This window comes from Urocitellus parryii, chromosome 4, assembly GCF_045843805.1.
Source record: "Urocitellus parryii isolate mUroPar1 chromosome 4, mUroPar1.hap1, whole genome shotgun sequence".
NCBI lineage: Eukaryota > Metazoa > Chordata > Mammalia > Rodentia > Sciuridae > Urocitellus > Urocitellus parryii.
Genome location: NC_135534.1, coordinates 173,981,894 through 174,000,563, shown reverse-complemented (window position 1 = coordinate 174,000,563; position 18,670 = coordinate 173,981,894). Strand labels below are relative to the sequence as shown.

The 18,670-nt window shown below is 42.3% G+C and overlaps 1 protein-coding gene across 4 annotated transcripts; it reads right to left on the bottom strand.

The window, feature by feature from the left end:
* Positions 1 to 4,670: 4,670 nt before the first annotated feature.
* Positions 4,671 to 17,752, bottom strand: Nudt2 (nudix hydrolase 2). Of its 4 annotated transcripts, XM_026387949.2 has the most exons (4): positions 15,329 to 15,461; positions 12,222 to 12,321; positions 7,768 to 7,908; positions 4,671 to 5,203 (listed from the first exon to the last, which is right to left on the bottom strand). In XM_026387949.2, the coding sequence occupies exons 3-4, from the start codon at positions 7,892 to 7,894 to the stop codon at positions 4,887 to 4,889; spliced, it is 444 nt and encodes a 147-aa protein (XP_026243734.1). In that variant the 5' UTR covers positions 7,895 to 7,908; positions 12,222 to 12,321; positions 15,329 to 15,461; the 3' UTR covers positions 4,671 to 4,886. The 4 variants fall into 4 exon arrangements, with proteins under 4 accessions (XP_026243734.1, XP_026243732.1, XP_026243731.1 ...); XM_026387947.2 differs by lacking the exons at positions 12,222 to 12,321; positions 15,329 to 15,461 and adding an exon at positions 17,664 to 17,752; XM_026387946.2 differs by lacking the exon at positions 12,222 to 12,321.
* Between the last annotated feature and the right edge of the window lie 918 nt (positions 17,753 to 18,670).

Genomic DNA, 18,670 nt, shown 5'->3' with positions numbered 1-18,670 from the left:
GGGAAGGAATAACTATGACCTGCATGTTCTTTTCCAACTGAAACAAACTTCACTTTCTTTTTGACCCCTTTTCTCCTGTCTTCCCTCTTTTGTAATTTAAGTCCTGTTAAAAATAATATCTACTCACAATGAACTTTTCTAGCCTTTGAACATTTTCTGCTCATACCCAAACCAGTTTATTTTCTTCAGAGGGACAAGAGTATTTTTTCAAAATATACCTTTTAATTAGATATGCAGTAAATAGAAATAAAATGTTTTAAAAGTCATTGTTTGCTGGAACACGTCTATAATCCCAGCAATTCAGGAGGCTGAAGCAGGAGGACCAAAAGTTCAAAGCCAACCTCTGCAACTTAGTGAGCCCGAAACAATTTAGCTAGTTCCTTCCTCAAAATAAAAATTTAAAAATGGCTGGGGATGTGGCTCAGTGTTTAAGTGAAATCAGCCCATGTGTTCAATCCCTGGTACCAATAAATAAATAAATAAATAAACAAATAAATAATAAAAATAACTGAGATTGTAGCTCAATAGTAGAGCACTTAACTAGCATGCACAAAATCTTGGGTTCAATCCCCATTACAGCAAGAAAATAAATAAATAAAATAGTAAAACAAAAAAACAATGAAGCAGCTGAACACAGTGGTGCACACCTTTAATCCCAGTGACTCAGGAGGCTGAGGCAGGAGGATTCAAGGTCAGTATTGGCAATGTAGGTCCCAAGCAACTTAGTGAGACCATATCTCAAAATAAAATTTTAAAAAAGGGCTGGGGATCTGGCTCAGTGATAAAGCATTTCTGGGTTCAATCCCTAGTACAAAAAAAAAAAAAAAATCAACGAGCAACTCTCTAAGGTACAAGATGAGTTTTGAAAAAGGGCAAGTAGACATCAGGGGAATGGAAATCAGAAATTTATGAAAATCCTGGGAAAGATTTTTGAAAGAGTCAGGACTTCAGGAGACACAGAAATGATAAATAAAATGTTTAAATAGGGGCAACTCAAGCCAGAGTTTCCTGTTTTCCAAACTGTGGCTCTGTCTAGGATCCTTTCCCAAGTCAACCTCTACTGAGACCTTAAGAAGGACTGGCATTTTCCTTCTGATACCTGTAGGAAGAAATGAGTGGTTCTACTTTCTGCCCAAGCTCAGGACAGAACAGAACCCTCTTTCAGCACCTTATTCCTTAAGGTTGCCCTTAGGGAGATCCTTGTGGAGTAGAAGGATGACCAGATCAGCAATCTCTTTGCCCTGGTCATATAACCCACTTAAACTCTACACACAAAGCCTGAGAGGGATTGGGCTTTAGAACTCTGAAACTCTGAGAGCCAAAGGATGACAAACTGATTGGAATCCCAGGAGCACTTTCCCTCAGAGGGGCTGGAGCAAGGGACTCCTCTCATTTCTGATCAGTGCTGACCTGTGTTGGCAGAACTATGGGCTGATTTGAAAGTTAAGTCAGGCTGACCCCATTCTGCTCAGACATCTCACTCTGTGCAAAGTTGGCCCCCTTCCTAAAAGAGCCCACTCACATAGAAGCTTACACCCCCACACAGCTGCAACCTGACCACAATGTCTTTAAACTATGCGGCAGACGTTAACCTATTTCCTGAGTGTGTATAGAAGGAGTCAATTTTGAGAACCTGGTGACACTTTATGAAGTGTACTTGCCCCTCCTGCCCCTCTAGCATATGTGAGATCCTGGATTCAATACCCCCAGTACTACCCCCAAAAAAAAAAAAAAAAAAAGAGGTTTTGAAATGCTCTCCACCTGCACTCTTCACCTTCAATCACAAAGCTAAACCCGCCCTTAATGTGTGGCCATGACTCTGGCTTATAAAAATTAATGCTCAAGGGGAGTTGCTGCTTTTCTCTCTGTGTGAGGCACTTGTCAAGTTCCTGACAATAAATTTTCTTCGTCCTTGGTATGTCTGTGTGATCAGTCCTGTGGCAGTTTCCTTTCAACCTGTCCCCATCCTCTGGAAGAAAACTTTCATCATGTAAGTATCTCCTGAGCTGGGACAACTCTGCAGAGGTCTGAGGCCTGGCCTACTCCAAAGTGCAGCATCAACAGAGTAGGGCTCTACCAAATGAGAGAGTATGGCAGGGGCAAGTGAGGTGGACTTTGAGATGCTTTTGGGGGTCTCTAAATTCAGATCAAACAAGCCTGGGTGACCAAAAGCAAAGTGATGATGAGGGGAAAGCCTATTCACTACCACATTCCAATCTTAGTTCCATTCTGTCCTCACCTTATCCACTTCTCATAACATTTTTTTTCTTTCTTTTCTTTTGGTACTGGGTTTGGAACCCTGGGATGCTCAACCCTAAGTCACACCTTCAGCCCTTTTTAATTTTAGAGACAGAATCTTGCTAAATTGCTGAGGGTGGCTTTGAACTTGCGATCCTCCTGCCTTAGCCTCCTGAGCTGCTGGGATTACAGGTGTGTGTCACCATACCTGGCTTACTTGTCAATTATTTTTATTTTATTTTATTTTATTTTTTTTAAAGAGGGGGGGAGAGAGAGAGAGAATTTTAATATTTATTTTTTAGTTCTCGGCGGACACAACATCTTTGTTGGTATGTGGTGCTGAGGATCGAACCCGGGCCGCACGCATGCCAGGCGAGCGCGCTACCGCTGAGCCACATCTCCAGCCCACTTGTCAATTATTTGAGACCCTGTCTCAAAATAAAAAATAAAAAGGTCTGGGGATGTAGCTCAGCGGTTAGGTGCTCCTGGATTCAATCGCCCATACCCACCCTCCACATAATACAAGTTATGGTAGACCCATTCACTAAAGTACACATGACTCCAAAGCCATGCAAGATATTCTAAAGCAGTCTTCCCTCTGACATCTCAATCTCTAAAAACCCCTGCTTTTAGGCAACTACCAGGATCTTTTTTTTTTTTTTTTTTGTAGTATTGGGAGTATTAAATCCAGGATCTCGCATATGCTAGGCAAGCACTCTACCACTGAGTTACATCCCTAGCTCTTCTTATTTTTTAATAAAATTTAAATTAAAAATTTAATTAAGTGTATTTTTTTTTTTTTGTTAAATCACTCAGGCTGGTCTTTTTTTTTTTTTTTTTTTTTAAAGAGAGAGTGAGAGAGAGAGAGAATTTTTTTTAATGTTTATTTTTTAGTTTTCAGCGGATACAACATCTTTGTTTGTATGTGGTGCTGAGGATCAAACCCGGGCCACACGCATGCCAGGCGAGCACGCTACCGCTACAGCCACATCCCCAGCCCCAGTCAGGCTGGTCTTGAACTTGCAGTCCTCTTGCCTCAGCCTCCAACATGCCTCCAATTTACCATTTACCTTTATAAATCTTAATTTCCCCAGCAATAAAAATGAGCAGCAAAATCAGGTAATTTTCTAGTTCCCTTCCAACTTTGATGTATGAGGTTTTAGTTTTGAGATTCCACAGCCTCTCATTCTGAGAGCACAGAGCTGGCCAGCCTTGTTAGGAGGCAGCTTGTCTGTGGTTTGGCACCACTGCCCAGCAGGCATTTATTAAATCAGTGGGATGTGGTCCCTGTTGGCCTGGAAGAGAACATTAAGCTCCAAAAACTTCCTGCAGCAGGCCTCCTTTGGAGACTGCTGCTCAGAAGGGTGAGGAACAAAACCATTTAGGTCCTTGGCTGTCCTCCAAGATTCTGTTCACTAATACTTTTGCCCTGTCTGCAGGAACCAGTGACTGGAAACATCTGGAAGCCTGCTTAAGACCTAGGGGACTTCTCTCTCCTTCCTTTGGGGTGACTGTTCTTGACTCTGGTAATCCAGGTTGACCTTTGCCAATGCCCCTTCCCTTCTAGTCTTCTACACTACATTGGACAACAATGCTGTAATAAAATCCACATGAACCCAGCTGCTAACAGCTTCTGGAAGAGCTATAAGATCTAACACCTGCCCCTTCATTCTTTGAGCCCTAGTAGCAAGGGAAAAGAAGGCTGAGACCCAACTCTTGCACCTCTGGGTCTTACACTGGAGTTATGGGGAAAGGGAGTAGTTGGGGGTGGGAAAGGCAGCTGCAGGAGAGGGATGCACAGGTGTAATGATATGGCTGCTGGGAAGCCAAGCAGAACCTTAGACTGGGATTGCCTCATTCTTGGTGACCCTACGTCATGTTGACAAGGCTCATTACCTGGCAAGGCAAGAGTGGATTGGGAGGTCAGAGTGTGTCATGGGCCTGTATTACAGGGTTGCCTGTCCCTCTCTGTTGCGGGGAGCCAAAGTTCCTTGGGTATCTAATTATATTTACTGAGTACATATAAGATATGTGTGCAGTGCTGTCAGCATGAGTGTGTATGGTCGTGGTGGTGGAGACACACCAGTGAACAGAACAAACTAAATTTCTGTGCTCCAAGTCTTACTTGCTTAGAAATCCTGACTACAGCACAGACCCAGGAACATTGGCAGGGGTGGGATGCCTAGTCAGAGGTAGAAGAGCCACCCTAGCAGTGCTGGGTCTCTCCCATTCTGATTCCCTGGCCCTTAGCTTTTCTAGGGTAGAGTGTATGGTCATGGGATTTCTTCTGGTTAAGGTCAGAGCTCTGATTCACTTTAGCTTTCTTCTCCTCACCAATGCCAAGAATCCAAGAAATAAACACATAGGTTAGAAGGACAGATAAGCTACTTGAGGTTTATTTATAAAGTAAAAGAATGCACTTACTGTTGTGGTTTTTTTTTTTTTTTTTTTTTTTTACTACTTTGTCTTTTCACTCAGCTAATTTTCTTACTGTTCTCATTTGACAATCCTAAACTGACTTCAGTAACCTTTCTGCTCTTGTCTGTAACAAGCCAAAGACCGGCATATCTTTCCTTGGACCAAAGGGCAGGGTTAATTTCCAACAGCCCTCAAGAATCCTTTGGAAGCAAATGACTGCTCTGGTCAGCTTAGGCCGCTGTGGAGCAAAGAAAATGGTGTCCTTCTTGGAGTGCTGCCTTCATCTCCTTGAACTCAGCCAACTGGCAGGCCTCATCCAGCCCCAGCCAGCGGTAGGCTTGGTGTTCATTGGAGAGGCGGATCTCCACATCGTAGTCCTTCACTTCTGCCAGCCAGTAAATGACTGTTTTAGGCTTCTGCCACGCAACATAATTGAGCTCCTTTCTGAACCCCTCAATGATGGTCAGCTGGTGAGCTTCTATTCCTGCTTCCTCCCGAGTCTCCCTTAGGGCTGTCTCCAAGTCATTCTCTCCTGGGTCCACATGGCCTGGTTAAGAGAAAAGGAGGAGGGAATTTTCAGTAGTACCTAAAGATAGATTTTTCCAGGCTTGATGTCTTGAAGATAGGGTATTAGGTGACTTTTCTAGGAGTTTCTGGGCTAAAAGAAGTCTAAAGATTGGAAATATCCTGGGCTGGGGTTGTAGCCTAGTGGTAGAGTGCTTGCCTAGCATGCATGAGGCACTGGGTTCGATTCTCAGCACCATGTATAAATAACTAAAATAAAGGTCCATTGACAACTAAAAAATATTTTTAAAAAATGATTGGTAATATCCTGATATGCCTGGGAAGGAGTACAAGGTAGGTAGTGCCTGGTTCTTGAGATCTAAGGAATTCTTCCTTCCCACTCCATTTTCTCTGAAGAGAGCAAAACAAACTATGTTTGGCAAATCAGGCTTAGAATACTGCTTCTGGATGGTAAGCAAGACAGTCCTTCTCAGCTTTCTATTTCCTGTGCTTTTAGAGACTTTTCCCTTAGAGACCTTTAAGCAATTTCTGAGGAGCAGTCCCTTTTTGGCAGGGTGATACTTCACCTACAATCCAATGAGGACATAACACTATCTATAGTTGGACCCTTAAGTTCCAGGGCCAACAGACCGACTCAAAACCCTGTAATGCTACACCAACAGCTGTTTCCAAGTAGCCATTAAAGCTTTTTTCCAAATTGTTTTCATCTTTCTTACTGAACAAGGCCAGATTTCGGTTTCATAGGGAAAGTCCTGATGGGAACTTAGACTAAGCACAAGTTGAGAGCCAGTTCTAAGAAAATTTGTTGGCAAGTCTGAAATTCAAGAAGACAGCTGCCAAGAAACTGTTGTAGGAGAATTTGAGGCTCTGCAGACCAGAGTGGCCCTCAGCTTTATGCCTAGGCTTTTTCCACAAATTCTCAGCTTGCCCTGAGGGGCCCAGAAATATCAGGGAGTATTCTGGTAACCTGTCTACTCATGGTTGTGGCAAGTTGCCGAGGAGCCTCCTGGAGCTCAGGGGAAGCAGAAACTCTTTAGTTGTTACCCTCTTGGTTTGGAGTTATACCCTTGTACTTCCCTTTCCCAGGGGTCCACATACAATGCTCACAGTCAGTTGCTGCTGCACAGAAAATCAGGAACTTGGCACTTGAAGAACCCTTTTTAGCTTATGGCTGTGGGACATTTTCTCTGCATAGCATCTCCTATAGTGTACATAAAGACAGATAGCTAATATACTGAGGGAGTAAAATGGAAGGATGCTGATTAGTGACACTTATTTAGGATTTCCTGTCTCCCCTCAAGTGTGTGTGAGTTTCTGAGCACATTCCTTCCAGAATTCAATGATATTTAATGATAACAGGGTAACTTCTCCCCAAGTCCAGGCAGGAAATGATTAGGAGAGCTGCGGACATCCTTTAATGAGGGGATCATGCAGTGTGACTAGGTGATTAAAAGAGAAGTGTGAATATTCCTATTCATAGTATTTATGACACTTCTTTTTTCCACCTTTTTCTTCCCAGTACAACACAAATGTGCAAAAATTTTATTTTCTGTTATCATTTCCTTGTTTTCTTCCAACCCTAGATCCCTGTCTACCCCTCCCCATCTCACTCCCTGATATCTTGTCTGGGAGCCATTCACTCAGGGCTTCTCATCCCCATAGGGGCCAAAACAAGTCTGTTCCTGCCCACTTGGACCATTCCAATGGCTTCTTTCCCCTCTTTCTCCTTACACAGAATGGCTTATTTTTCGGGATCATCTGAGAAAATCTCTCTTACTCTTAGAAGTGAGATCAGGAATGCTAGTGGATGAAATACAGCCAGCTTACAAACAGATCTTGGCTTGGCTGAAGACCCCAGACCACTAGTCTTCACTGTTCAGCCTGCTAGAGAACTGACTACTCTACCCTGGGTGCTGAATGATGGACCCAGGGCATAGGTGGTTGATCAAACTGCAATCCCAAGGTCTCCGATCTTCAAAACCTCCTGCTTTAAGAAGGGCTCTCTGTTTCCCTTACTCTTCCACTTCTGTCAGAGACTGCAGATGAATGCATGATCAGGGAACCCACCTTCTCTGTGCTTCTAACTCAAAACATAGCTAGATTAAAAAACACTCTGGATGTTTAGTTCAAAAGAAAAACCTAGTGAATGGGACACTGAACAAATAGTCAAAGGAACCTGATCAAATGAAATCCAATACAGGGCTAAAAGAAAACTTGGGATTTTCTGGTCAACCCCTTCCTTCTTTGACAGATGAAAAATTCAAAAGCCTAGAGAGGTGGGCACATAGCCCAGTCATGACTCAACTCCCAACACCCACAATTCCCAGTCCGATGATGGTTTTCTCCTACACCATCATTCACCACAGAAGCTGGAGATCTGGTGAATGATACAAAAACACCAGATGCTGCTTCTGCCCTGGAATGCAACCACAGAATTCTATTTTCAGCTTTGCTTTGGCCTGCAGACCTTGTACATAGAAAGGATCAAGGCCTTCTGCCTATCCCACCAGTTCCTGCTGTACAGTCACTGGGAAACAAGAGCAACACTTGGCATTTCCCTAAAAGCCAGCCCCTCTGGCTTCACACCTTTGGGAGGAGTCCAGTGATGAATGCCATTTGATGCCTGCAGCAGTAGAAATTCAATTGAATCGTTGTCCACCTTGGGAATAAGGCGTCTTCGGAAGATGATCAAGCCACATGCTCTCAGGGCCATGGTCTATCTAAGAACTTAATGAAGAAAATATAGGACATTTGGAAGTTACACAAAACAGGAAGATCCAAACTTGAAGGTGGCACTGTGGTGCTGGAGAGTAACACACTAACAAGTGATCTTATAACCTAGAGAAGGCAGCATGCCAAGGGCCAATGATGGAAATTCAGAATTTAGGGACAGACCTTTGTGTGTTAACTGCAGGATCTGGCAACTATCCTAAATCAATGTAGCCTCTACTAGACCTCTTCTAGGTCTCCCTATAAAATATAAGACTTGTGTGTATTCGTGAGTCTAAAGATTCTTAGTAAACCCACTGAAACAAGAGAGAGAATGGGAATGTGAAAGATGCAAGTATCATCAAACCCACAATCCCATTTCCTTCACATATATTCTGAGCCCCTGCAACACAGGGACCCCAAAAGTATAGTCTGATGACTCAGAGGGGTCACCTAAAACAGGTAGCTTGGTGTACGAAAAAAACTTCTTGTTATTTTTTCTTTCTTTCTTTCTTTTTTTTTTTTTTTGTGGTGCTGGGGATTAGAACCCAAGGCCTTGCGCATGTAAGGCAAGCATTCTACCAACTGAGCTATATCCCCAGCTGCTGAGTTCAATCCCCAGTACCAAAAAAAAAAAAAAAAGTAAAAAAATAACAACAAAAAAGAAAGAAAGGGAGAAAAGTAAAAAGATCTGTACAAGTGAATAGAAAATTCATGATCTGAGAGGACACATGTAATCAAAATAACAAAAAATAATGAAGATCTTTTTTTGTTGTTGTTGGAGGGTCGGTATCAGGGACTGAACTCAAGGGCACTTGATCACTGAGCCACACCCCAGTCCTAGTTTGTATTTTATTTAGAGACAGAGTCTCACTGAGTTGCTTAGCACTTTACTTATTGCTAAGGTTGGCTTTGAACTCCCGTTCATCCTGCCTCCGCCTCCTAAGCCACTGGGATTACAGGCGTGTGCCACCGGGCCCAGCTGAAGATCTTTTATATAAGACCCTGCTAAAAAAAAATTTGTTACTCATTCACTTAACCTATACTGAGCACCAACTATGTACAGTCATCCCCTGGTATTGAAGGGAGGTTGGTTCCAGGACCCCCAGGAATACCAAACTCCACAAATGTTCAAGTTCCTTATATAAAATGGCCTGGTATTTGCATATAACCTGTGAATATCCTCTGCATATTTTATTTTTAAAATGTATTTAGTTAATTAATTTTTACTTTATGGTGTTAGGGATTAAATCCAGAGCCTCCAGCATGCTAGGCAAGTGCATTCAGGTCCCTTCGAATACTTTAGATCATCTCTAGATTACTTATAATATCAAATACAGTATAAATGCTAGGTAAATTATTGTTATATTTAATTGTTTAGTTAATAATGACAAGAAAGGGCTGGGGTTGTAGCTCAGTGGTAGAGTGTTTGCCTAGCATGTGTGAGGCACTGGGTTTGATTCTCAGTACCACATATAAGTAAATAAATAAAGGTCAATCAACAACTAAAAAAAATTTAATAAATAACAACAAGAAAAAGAGTCTGTGTTCAAGAGACACAATTTTGAAAAAAATATTTTTGATTGTGGTTGTTTGTATCTGTGGATATGGAACCCTTGGATACTGAGACTCAACTACACTAGGCACCTATAAACTGCCTTTGTCCTTAGATAATTAATCATCACATGGGAGAGGCAGAATTTAATCAAATAAGCTAATTTTAAAAACCTGCCAATAATGTACATACTACAAAGGAATAATGAATAATGGGTAACCTGACCTTGTATGAAAGATCATGGAAGGCTCCCTGAAAGGGAGGTTTGAGGAGCAAAGGATGAATCAAAGATAAATCAACAGAGGGAAAGAGGAGAGAGAGTGTGTTCCAGGGGGAGGGAACAACAAGAATAAATCTCAAGGTGGGATGGCAGATCTGAAAGAAAGCTACATGTCTCAAATGCAGTGAAGGTCTGGGAGAGTGGCCTAAGATGGATAAGGCTCATTTCATGTCAACAGGGTGGGAGAAGGAGCTGGTGCTCAGGGAGGGCTTATGGAGTAGGAGTGGCTATTCTTGGCCCTCTTTTTGGTGCTCAATTAAGAGGCTGTCAAAGGCATACTAAAAATCAGATCCAAACTGAAACCTGTTCTAGGGCAATCCTTAGGATTGCTAATAGATGGTAATGTTATCTTAGGAAAGATCAGTTTCTTACCAAAGAACCACAATACACCTTTCCAAAGCTTTCTCCTCTTAGTGCCAGGAATTTAACCCAGGTCTTTTGGCACACTAGGCAAGTGTTCGACCACTTAGCTAAATCTCTGCCCCTCCCCAAAGGGTTTTTAAGGATAGGAAAAAAAAGTCAAAGGGGATTTTGAAATCGTCTATGTTTTCATATGCTTTTTTTTTTTTTTTTTTTTGTACCAGTTGATTAAACCCAGGGCCCTTTATTGTGGAACCACATCCACAGCCCTTATTATATTCAAGGGTACTCGACCACTGAGCCACATCCCTAGTCCTATTTTGTACTTTATTTAGAGAACAGGGTCTCACTGAGGTGCTTAGCACCTAACTTTTGCTGAGGCTGGTTTTGAACTTGTGATCCTTCTGTCTCAGCCTCCAGAGCTGCTGGGATTACAGGCATGCACCACTACACCCAGCTCCTTACTATATTTTGAGACAAGGTCTTGCTAAGTTGCTTAGGGCCTTGCTAAATTGCTGAGGTTGGCCTTAAACTTGTGATTCTCCTGTCTCAGCCTCCCAAGTCCCTGGGATTACAGGCATGCACCACCACCCCTAGCTATTATCACATGCTTTTGAAGGAAGAATAAATTGGCATGTATCTTTAGTAGGGTCGTTTTAGAATAACAGTCAAAATATAAATACAGGGCTAAGATTGTGGGTCAGCGGTAGAGTACTTGCCTAACACATGTGAGGCACTGGGTTCACTTCTCAGCACCACATAAAAAAATAAAGTTATTGGGTCCATCTACAACAAAAAATATTATATATACACACATATACATACATTTATATATATATATATAAAATACACATTTCCTTAGACCTAGCAATGCCATTTTTAGGTGCTCTCACAGAAATACATATTTAAGATGTATAGACAAGGAAGGGTACATACTCCCAACTTATCTGCAGTATCAAAAAGAAAGGCAGAAACAAATATACACCAATATAGGGATCATGAAATAAAGTATATTTATAAGATAGAATATTGTGAAGGCATTTCTTAAAATGTGTTAGAACCAAATGTGCTGCTTATGAGAAAAGAAATTCAGACATATTAAGTAAAAATAGTATGATTCAGAATAGTATGAATAATGAAATCTTTTGAGTTAAAAATTCATATGTTAAGTGGCAATAGGCTTTTGTTAAACATTGTGTTCTATTTTTCTGGACTCCTTATTTATGTTGAGAACTTTCCCTCTCCAGAAGCTGGAAGTTACTGTTACTTCAGAACAGATGAAAAAAGATTTCAAATTACTGGTTCATGGGGCTGGGGATGTGGCTCAAGTGGTAGCGCGCTCGCCTGGCATGCGTGCGGCCCGGGTTCGATCCTCAGCACCACATACAGACAAAGATGCTGTGCCCGCCAAATATTGAAAAATAAATATTAAAGTTCTCTCTCTCTCTCTCCCTCTTTTTAACTCTCTCTCACTCTTAAAAAAAAAAACAAACAAATTACTGGTTCATAGATGAGGGTGAAACAGCTGACTGATCCAATGCCTCTCCTATAGATACTCAGAGTATTAGAAAGTGAGATATGTAACATACCTAACTGTTGCCTTAGGTACAATCCCACAAAATGAATGTTGGAGCCCATAGATAAGTTTAGGGAACAAGACTAGAGGGTGCAGTACCTTGCCTGGGACAGAAAGCCCCATAATACTTCTCCATACCACTACCACCTGCAGTACAATATGATAACATAACATAAATATGCCTGCATGGGAGACAAAATAAATAGGCCGTGAGTGGCCATGTGGAAGCAGGCCAATATTTTCCTATGTGCTAAGTAGTGGAGGTAGGGGAGAATCTTAGGGTAGCAACAAGGTACAGCCTAGCACGATGTATCTTGGTGGATACCAGTATATAGGGGTGATCACAACTAAGAAGCAGACTGGCCAAGTGTTCATCTAAATGGGACCCAAAGACCTTGGATCAGATGTTTACTCTTCATCTATGCTTTGGACACACAAGAGAGTACAATCCTTCCAAAGGGAGAATTCCTCACTGCCCTTTTCAATTACTTGGCTCAAGTCAGATGTTTGCTGGAATTTCTCCATCCCCACACAGGCCGTACATACAAACTCCTACTTACCCCTTCTGAAGCAGCTCAAATGTTACCTTTACCTGTGAAGCCTTCTGGTTTCTAATTACTCGACAAACTTTTACTATAGAGTTCAGTCAGAGAAGCAGAGCTATGAGTAACGGAAAATTAAGAATTTATTATAAGAATTATTCCTTGTAACAATTTTGGAAACTGGTAGAGAAATCCATGCAACTACTTAACTTGCATCTGTTGTGGGCCTGAAGTCTCTATAGGTGATACCAACAGTTGGGAAGAAAGATGATGTTAAGTAGAGAAGAAAGGACAAACTGGAATTTGTGAAAACAAATTTTGATCCATGAGGACAACTGGAATTCATCAAGACAAACTGAAACTTGTTACTGTCTCTAAGTTCAGTGACACAGATGACCTGCAGAAGTTGGACCCCCTTGCTTCAAAGCTGAATGTACATGTGACCCAGGATTCAGAGGAGATGAAGGGGGACATTCCATAGGTGCTGAGAAAGCTGCAGGCTTGGATATGTCTTTTGCCAGCAAGGTGAACCCGCAGATCAGTGTTAAAGTGTATGCACAGCCCCTGTGCCTGATACCCAGATATGTCCTTTAGTGTACTGATTGCTACTTCACTTCAGCTTTCCAAATCTTCACAGATTTGGGACCTTTCCCTATTCCACATCTTTAATATCCTTCTCTCATGGTATTCTAAATGTAACCCCCACCTCCAGTACTAAGGATCAAATCCAAGGGTGCTCTACCACTGAGCTACATCCCTAGTCCTTTTTATGTTTATTTTTAAAAAATATTTATTTTTTAGTTGTAGGTGGACACAATATCTTTATTTTTTATTTTTATGTGGTGCTGAGGATTGAACACGGGGCCCCGCGCATGCTAGGTGAGCACTCTACGGCTGAGCCACATCCCCAGCCCCTTTATTTATTTTTTTTAATTGAGACAGGGTCTTGGTAAGTTACACAGGTTAGACTTCAAATTATGATCCTCCTTCCTCAGCCTCTCAGTTTTCCAAATCTTGCACAAAATTTTGTGTTCAATACTGACCTGGAACCAAACAGGAAAGGACTCCTGTAGTTCCTATTTAGCTAAAGTGACACAGTACAAAGCAATCATAAGCATACACACCTAGTATGGTAAATCTATGTTGGCAAATCTTCCTCTGGCAAGGAAGAGACAGGCTGAGCTCTGTTTCACTGGGACTCAGCATAGCAGATCTCAACAGATGTTCAGTGACTCAACAGAACTTTCTCCCCACCTCCCACTCAAACAAATGTTTGAGTATGTTCTGGGGCCCTGGGAAATAGCCCAGTGTCTTCCAGAAGAGTACCATTTACATAAAAGTCAATGGCGCTATTGTTGGGGTTTTCTGTTTTTCTGGAGACCAGAGAACTGAAACTGTCCAGGGGTTTGAAAGGAGCCAGCTTTCACACACAGACTCCAAGCCCATTCAAACCTCAGGGGGTTAAAGAACATAGCATCCAATATGCAAATATGCCTGCAGCCCGGATTGCAGAGGTGAGAACTCCAGGCTGACAGCAGGCAATTCACACTTCAGAAAAGTGGCAGAACGCCTGAGGTGGTTAGAAAAAAATCTGAAAAAAAAAAAAAAAAATCCCTCAATGTCATCAGAAGGTTCCAGAAGCTAAGGAAAAGTGCTCTTGGCTTGATCTATATATGCAATTCACTCACAGCCTAGGAGGTTTGAAACCTAGGTGCCAAAAAAGAATTTACAAATAAATGGCTAAGCTGATGTGTTCCAATGTTTCCATCAAATTAATCAGAGTGCTCTTGTAAGCATAGTTCAACTCCAAAAGCCCTTAGAAGTATACCTTTATTTATTCATTTAGCGGTGCTGAGGATCAAACTCTGGGCCTTGTACACACTAGGCAAGCACTCTACCACTGAGCTACACTCTAGCCCCACTAATATGACTTTAGATAGAAAGAGCTCCCCAAATCCTCCTCCTGATTTGCTTTCCATAGTCTTAAAAGCCCTTGTATAGTGTTTCAATTAAGCATCAATACTGTGTCAGCTATATTATACAAGGTGTTTGTTTGGTATTAGGGATTGAACTCAGGGGCACTCAACTACTGAGCCACATCCCCAACCCTATTTTGTATTTTATTTGGAGACAGGGTCTCACTGGGTCACTTAGCACCTTGCTTTTGCTGAAGCTGGCTTTGAACTCCCTATCCCCCTGTCTCAGCATCCCGAGTTGCTGGGATCATAAAGGCATGTGCCACCGTGCCTACTGTACAAGGTTTTTGACAATTATCATTTCTAATGCCCAAGACAACCCTTCAAGACAAGCATTATTATCTCTTTAAGAGGAAACTGAGATATTAAGAAAGGTTAAATACTTGCTCAAGGAAATAGCTGCCCTGTAAATAAATCTGAATCCAAATAAATCTAACTCCAGTCTGTATTTTTCTCCCATCCCCTTTAATACTCTGCTTGCCAAGAAAGAATAGGGCTTAGGGCACAAAAAGCCCTGACAGAGGACATACAAATGATTATAAAAATCACTTCCAGTTTTGAAAATTTCTGAACTTTAATCTCTATTCATCTGGAGGTTGCTTAAGATGCCTAGTTGTAATCTTTTCCATGAAACAGGCTGAAGGTGGGTGAAGCAGTAAACAAAGGTCCTGGTGTCCCAAAAGACTCTGGAGGGGAAAGTGTAGCTTAAGAGCCCTAAAAATGCCTGTCAGGAAAGGGTTTCTATGCCTCTATTGCTCTTTTCTGGGAAGTAGGAACCTAAAACCACATGTTCAAAGCCATACCCAATAGCTTTGGTATTCAAAAGAACCAAGTACTGGGAACACCCTTCATGTTAGCCTCGGACAAGCATATAAACATCTAACTTAGGGCCCTGATATCCGAAAAATTAGTCCAGGCCACTCATTTTGGGGAGGAAGGCCAACTGCCAGCTTACAAGCAACCCATAAGATTATTCAGCTTTTCCTCATTTTCCACATAACTGCTTTCTCTGTAGTTCACCAGATTCCTTCTTCTCCTTTTGAATGGACAATAATAATATCCCATCCATCAATAAAGTTCTCTCTTAAAAAGAAAAATCCCTAACTACATGAATAAATTTAAACAAAGAAAATATTCCTTCAACTGTACCTTTTTCTGGACATCTACCACTTCCTTCTTCTCAGAGAATAAACTGCTGAGTCATTTTGCGATCTTTGCTATCTGGCTGAGGGAGGAAACAGGAGATTTCACCTGTAATAGCATATTGGCTTCTAGGACGAGGCCAAAGTCAGACAAGGTTGGGACAAAAATTTTTCTAGAGATTTGTTAAGTGGCCTATTAGTGCCATCTGCTGTTCAATTCTAGAAAGCAAATTTAGGGAGTTACAGTATTAGAGCCTGAAGGGATTCCTTCACTCATCTAATGTCTGTTGAACATGTCATATGCCACAGGCAGTGTGACAGGACTGAAGAGTAGATATGAAGCTGAATACTACAAAACCCAGATTTGCTAGAGGTTTAAGCCTAAAGTAGAAGGCATTCAGACAGACATGTCAGTGTGTTTTGTGCATCATAAACGTATAAGATGAAAAGATAACAAAGAAGGATCTTTAGGTCCAAGAAGTATACCCCATAAGGATTTCAAGATGGCCAGTTTACCAGCAGAATAAAGGTGGAGGCAAGGGGCACTCCAGGTAAAGGAAGGAGTGTGTGTAAAGACCCTTAAACACAGATATTCCATTGATAGCTTAGCTTATATTCTGTAGGCAATGAGGTCTTTCAATGGTTTTAGGCAGGGCTGTAATTTGGTCTGATTGACACTTTATAAAAATATTCTCACAGCAAGCAAAGTGAAAAACATTAGAAGGAAAGCCTGGAGGCAAAGAGACTAGCCAATTATGAACCTACTTCAACAGTCCAGTTAAGGTAGAGGCTGTGGGAAGGGAAAAAAAGAGGATAAACTGAAGAGATATTTCAAGTAAAATTGAAAAAAAATGGAGGCAAAGAGACTAGCCAATTATGAACCTACTTCAACAGTCCAGTTAAGGTAGAAGCTGTGGGAAGGGAAAAAAAGAGGATAAACTGAAGAGATATTTCAAGTAAAATTGAAAAAAAATGGGTGCACTTGGGCTCCCATCTTTTTTTGTAATTATTGGAAGGATAACAACTACCATTTTTTGAATAGTTACTTCTGGCCAGGCATTGTGCCAAATGCTTTACCTTCTTTATTTCACTTAATCTTTGCCACAACCCACTGAGGCTTTATTGCCATTTTCAATGAAATCCAAATATTTTGATAAAATAGAAACTATAGCTCAGAGATGTGTCTGGGTAGTCATTCAAAAGCAGGCAGGCCCGACTCCCAACATCATTGCACTTTCCTTGTGTTTTCTTTTTAGTGTGGTACTGGAGATCCAACCCAGGACTGAGTGCTTATTAGGCAGGTAACTCTGTCACTGAGCTATATTCCCGGTCCTTTTTATTTTGAGGCACTGTCTCACTAAAATTGCTGAGGCTGGCTTAGAACTTGTGATCCTTCTGCTTTAGTCTTTCTAGTAGCTGGGATTATAGGTGTGTGTCACTGGACCGGCCCAAAATTATAGCTCTTAACCTCTGCTTCCATTTTAGTGTTTTTAAATTGATATTTGAAGGGCTGGGGATATAGTTCAGTTGATGGAGTGCTTGCCTTGCATGAACAAGGCCCTGGGTTTAATCCCCAGCACCTCGGAAAAAAAAATTGATATCTGGATTTCATTCAGCTTATTTTAAGCTGTTCACGACTCCCCCCGCCCCCCACCACCACCGTGGTTATTTTTGTTTTCTTAAGGTAGTGGAACTCTCTTATTTTTTGTTTGTTTTATTGTTTTGGGAGTACTGTAATTGAACCTGGGGCTTCCCTCATGCTAGGCAAACACTTTACCACTGAGGTACACCCCCAGTGCCACCTCCCAATTTTTCTTTTTTCATTTTCAGTCAGGGTCTCCTAAATTGCTCCTGAACTTACATCCTACTACCTCAGCCCAGAATGGCTGGATTACACTCGTGCACCACTACTCCGGCTTGACTGACTTTCTCCACTTCTGCTTTACATGACCACGATATTATTCATTCATAAAGCGAAGCAATTACAATATAAAATCTCATTTGAAAGCAGGGGAGGTTTAACGGATGACAACAAAGTGAAATTGAGTCCTGGTACTGGAAGGAAAACCCGGACCTCGCCTGTCTTTGAGATTCCGATCATGTACCCCTTTTTTGCATGCTGGCAAAAAAGGCTCACAGGCAACTAGTCCTCCCTTCCACCGGTGCAAACAGGTAAACTGAGGCCCTGCGAGCGGTTGAGGTCTGGCCTCCCTACGCCCGCCAGCTCGAAGAAGGCCGTGATCCTTTTGACCCGGCAGCGACATGAGGTTACTCAGAGGCTGATACCCATCGCTCCAAGACCCAGTTTCACTATGGAGAACTAAACCCTCAGGGTTACTCACCCGAAGCAAAAGAGAGGCAGGAAGTGGGTCTTCAACGGAGGCCGGAAGTACACCGGCCAATCAAGACAGCTCCATCGTAGTTCCGTAGCCCTTCAGTATTGGGTAAAAGGAGCTGTGGTCCACCTTTAAGGCGGGTCTCACTGGAAATGTCGCGAGATCTATGTGCAGGCGGGCTGATTGGTCAAAGGACAGAAATTGGGCATTAGGCCCGCTGTTTTCTCAGGTTTCCGATTGGTTTTTTAGAGGAGAAGGCAGTGAGCGACAACGGGTTCCCTGACTGCCCATTGGTGGGCCGTGCGGGCCTGCGGGTAAGCCGGTGTCAGCGCGGGCGTTCGAACTGGCGTTTGGCGGCGTTGCCATGGGGATGCGGCCTGGCTGCTTCTGGAGGTTGGCGGGTGACCAGACGCTCAGGTCGCTAGCCTTGGAGTTCTCACAAGACGGCATCCTTTTCTCCTGTCCTGAGATAGGGCTGACTGACCAGGCGTCAGGAAGCCCCCCAAGGTGAGAGAATTGGGGAATCGGGGAGGAGAGGCTTGTCGGGAGCCGTGGCGCCTGCCCTGTGGAGAGGGTGCGCCTGACGGCCGCTGGCATTTATGAGGGAACTGGGAGTTGGTTCCTCCTGGTTCTTCTGAACGTTTACCCACTCTTCCTTTCATCCCCATATTTCTACTTTTTTTTTTTTTTTTTTTTTTTTTTAGCAATGATCTTGAACACCACCTCTCTCATGACGTCTTTCTGAGTTGCACATTCCTCCTGCCTTTGAACCCATACCCAGGAGGGAACCCTTCTTTGGTTCGGTTCATTTGGCTTTAGGTTATTTGTGTACTTCGTTAATCCCAGTGTCCTCCTCTCATAAATTTTTTGAAATCTTTGAGGTAAGGCAAGCTTTTTCACGTGTTTTACACGAAGGCTATTTTCAGGAAATGTTTGTTCCGTTGAATTTAATTCATCACATATAGGTCGGATTCCCCTTTATGTTTTTATTCTTCTATAGAGAGGCTCTGTGG

Bases quoted from the DNA above. Each gene is read 5' to 3' on its own strand.
- Nudt2 (XM_026387947.2), bottom strand. From the start codon at position 7,894: ATGGCCCTGAGAGCATGTGGCTTGATCATCTTCCGAAGACGCCTTATT. The intron at 5,204-7,767 runs GTGTGAAGCCAG...TCTCTTAACCAG, and splicing joins TCACTGGACTCCTCCCAAAG to GCCATGTGGACCCAGGAGAG.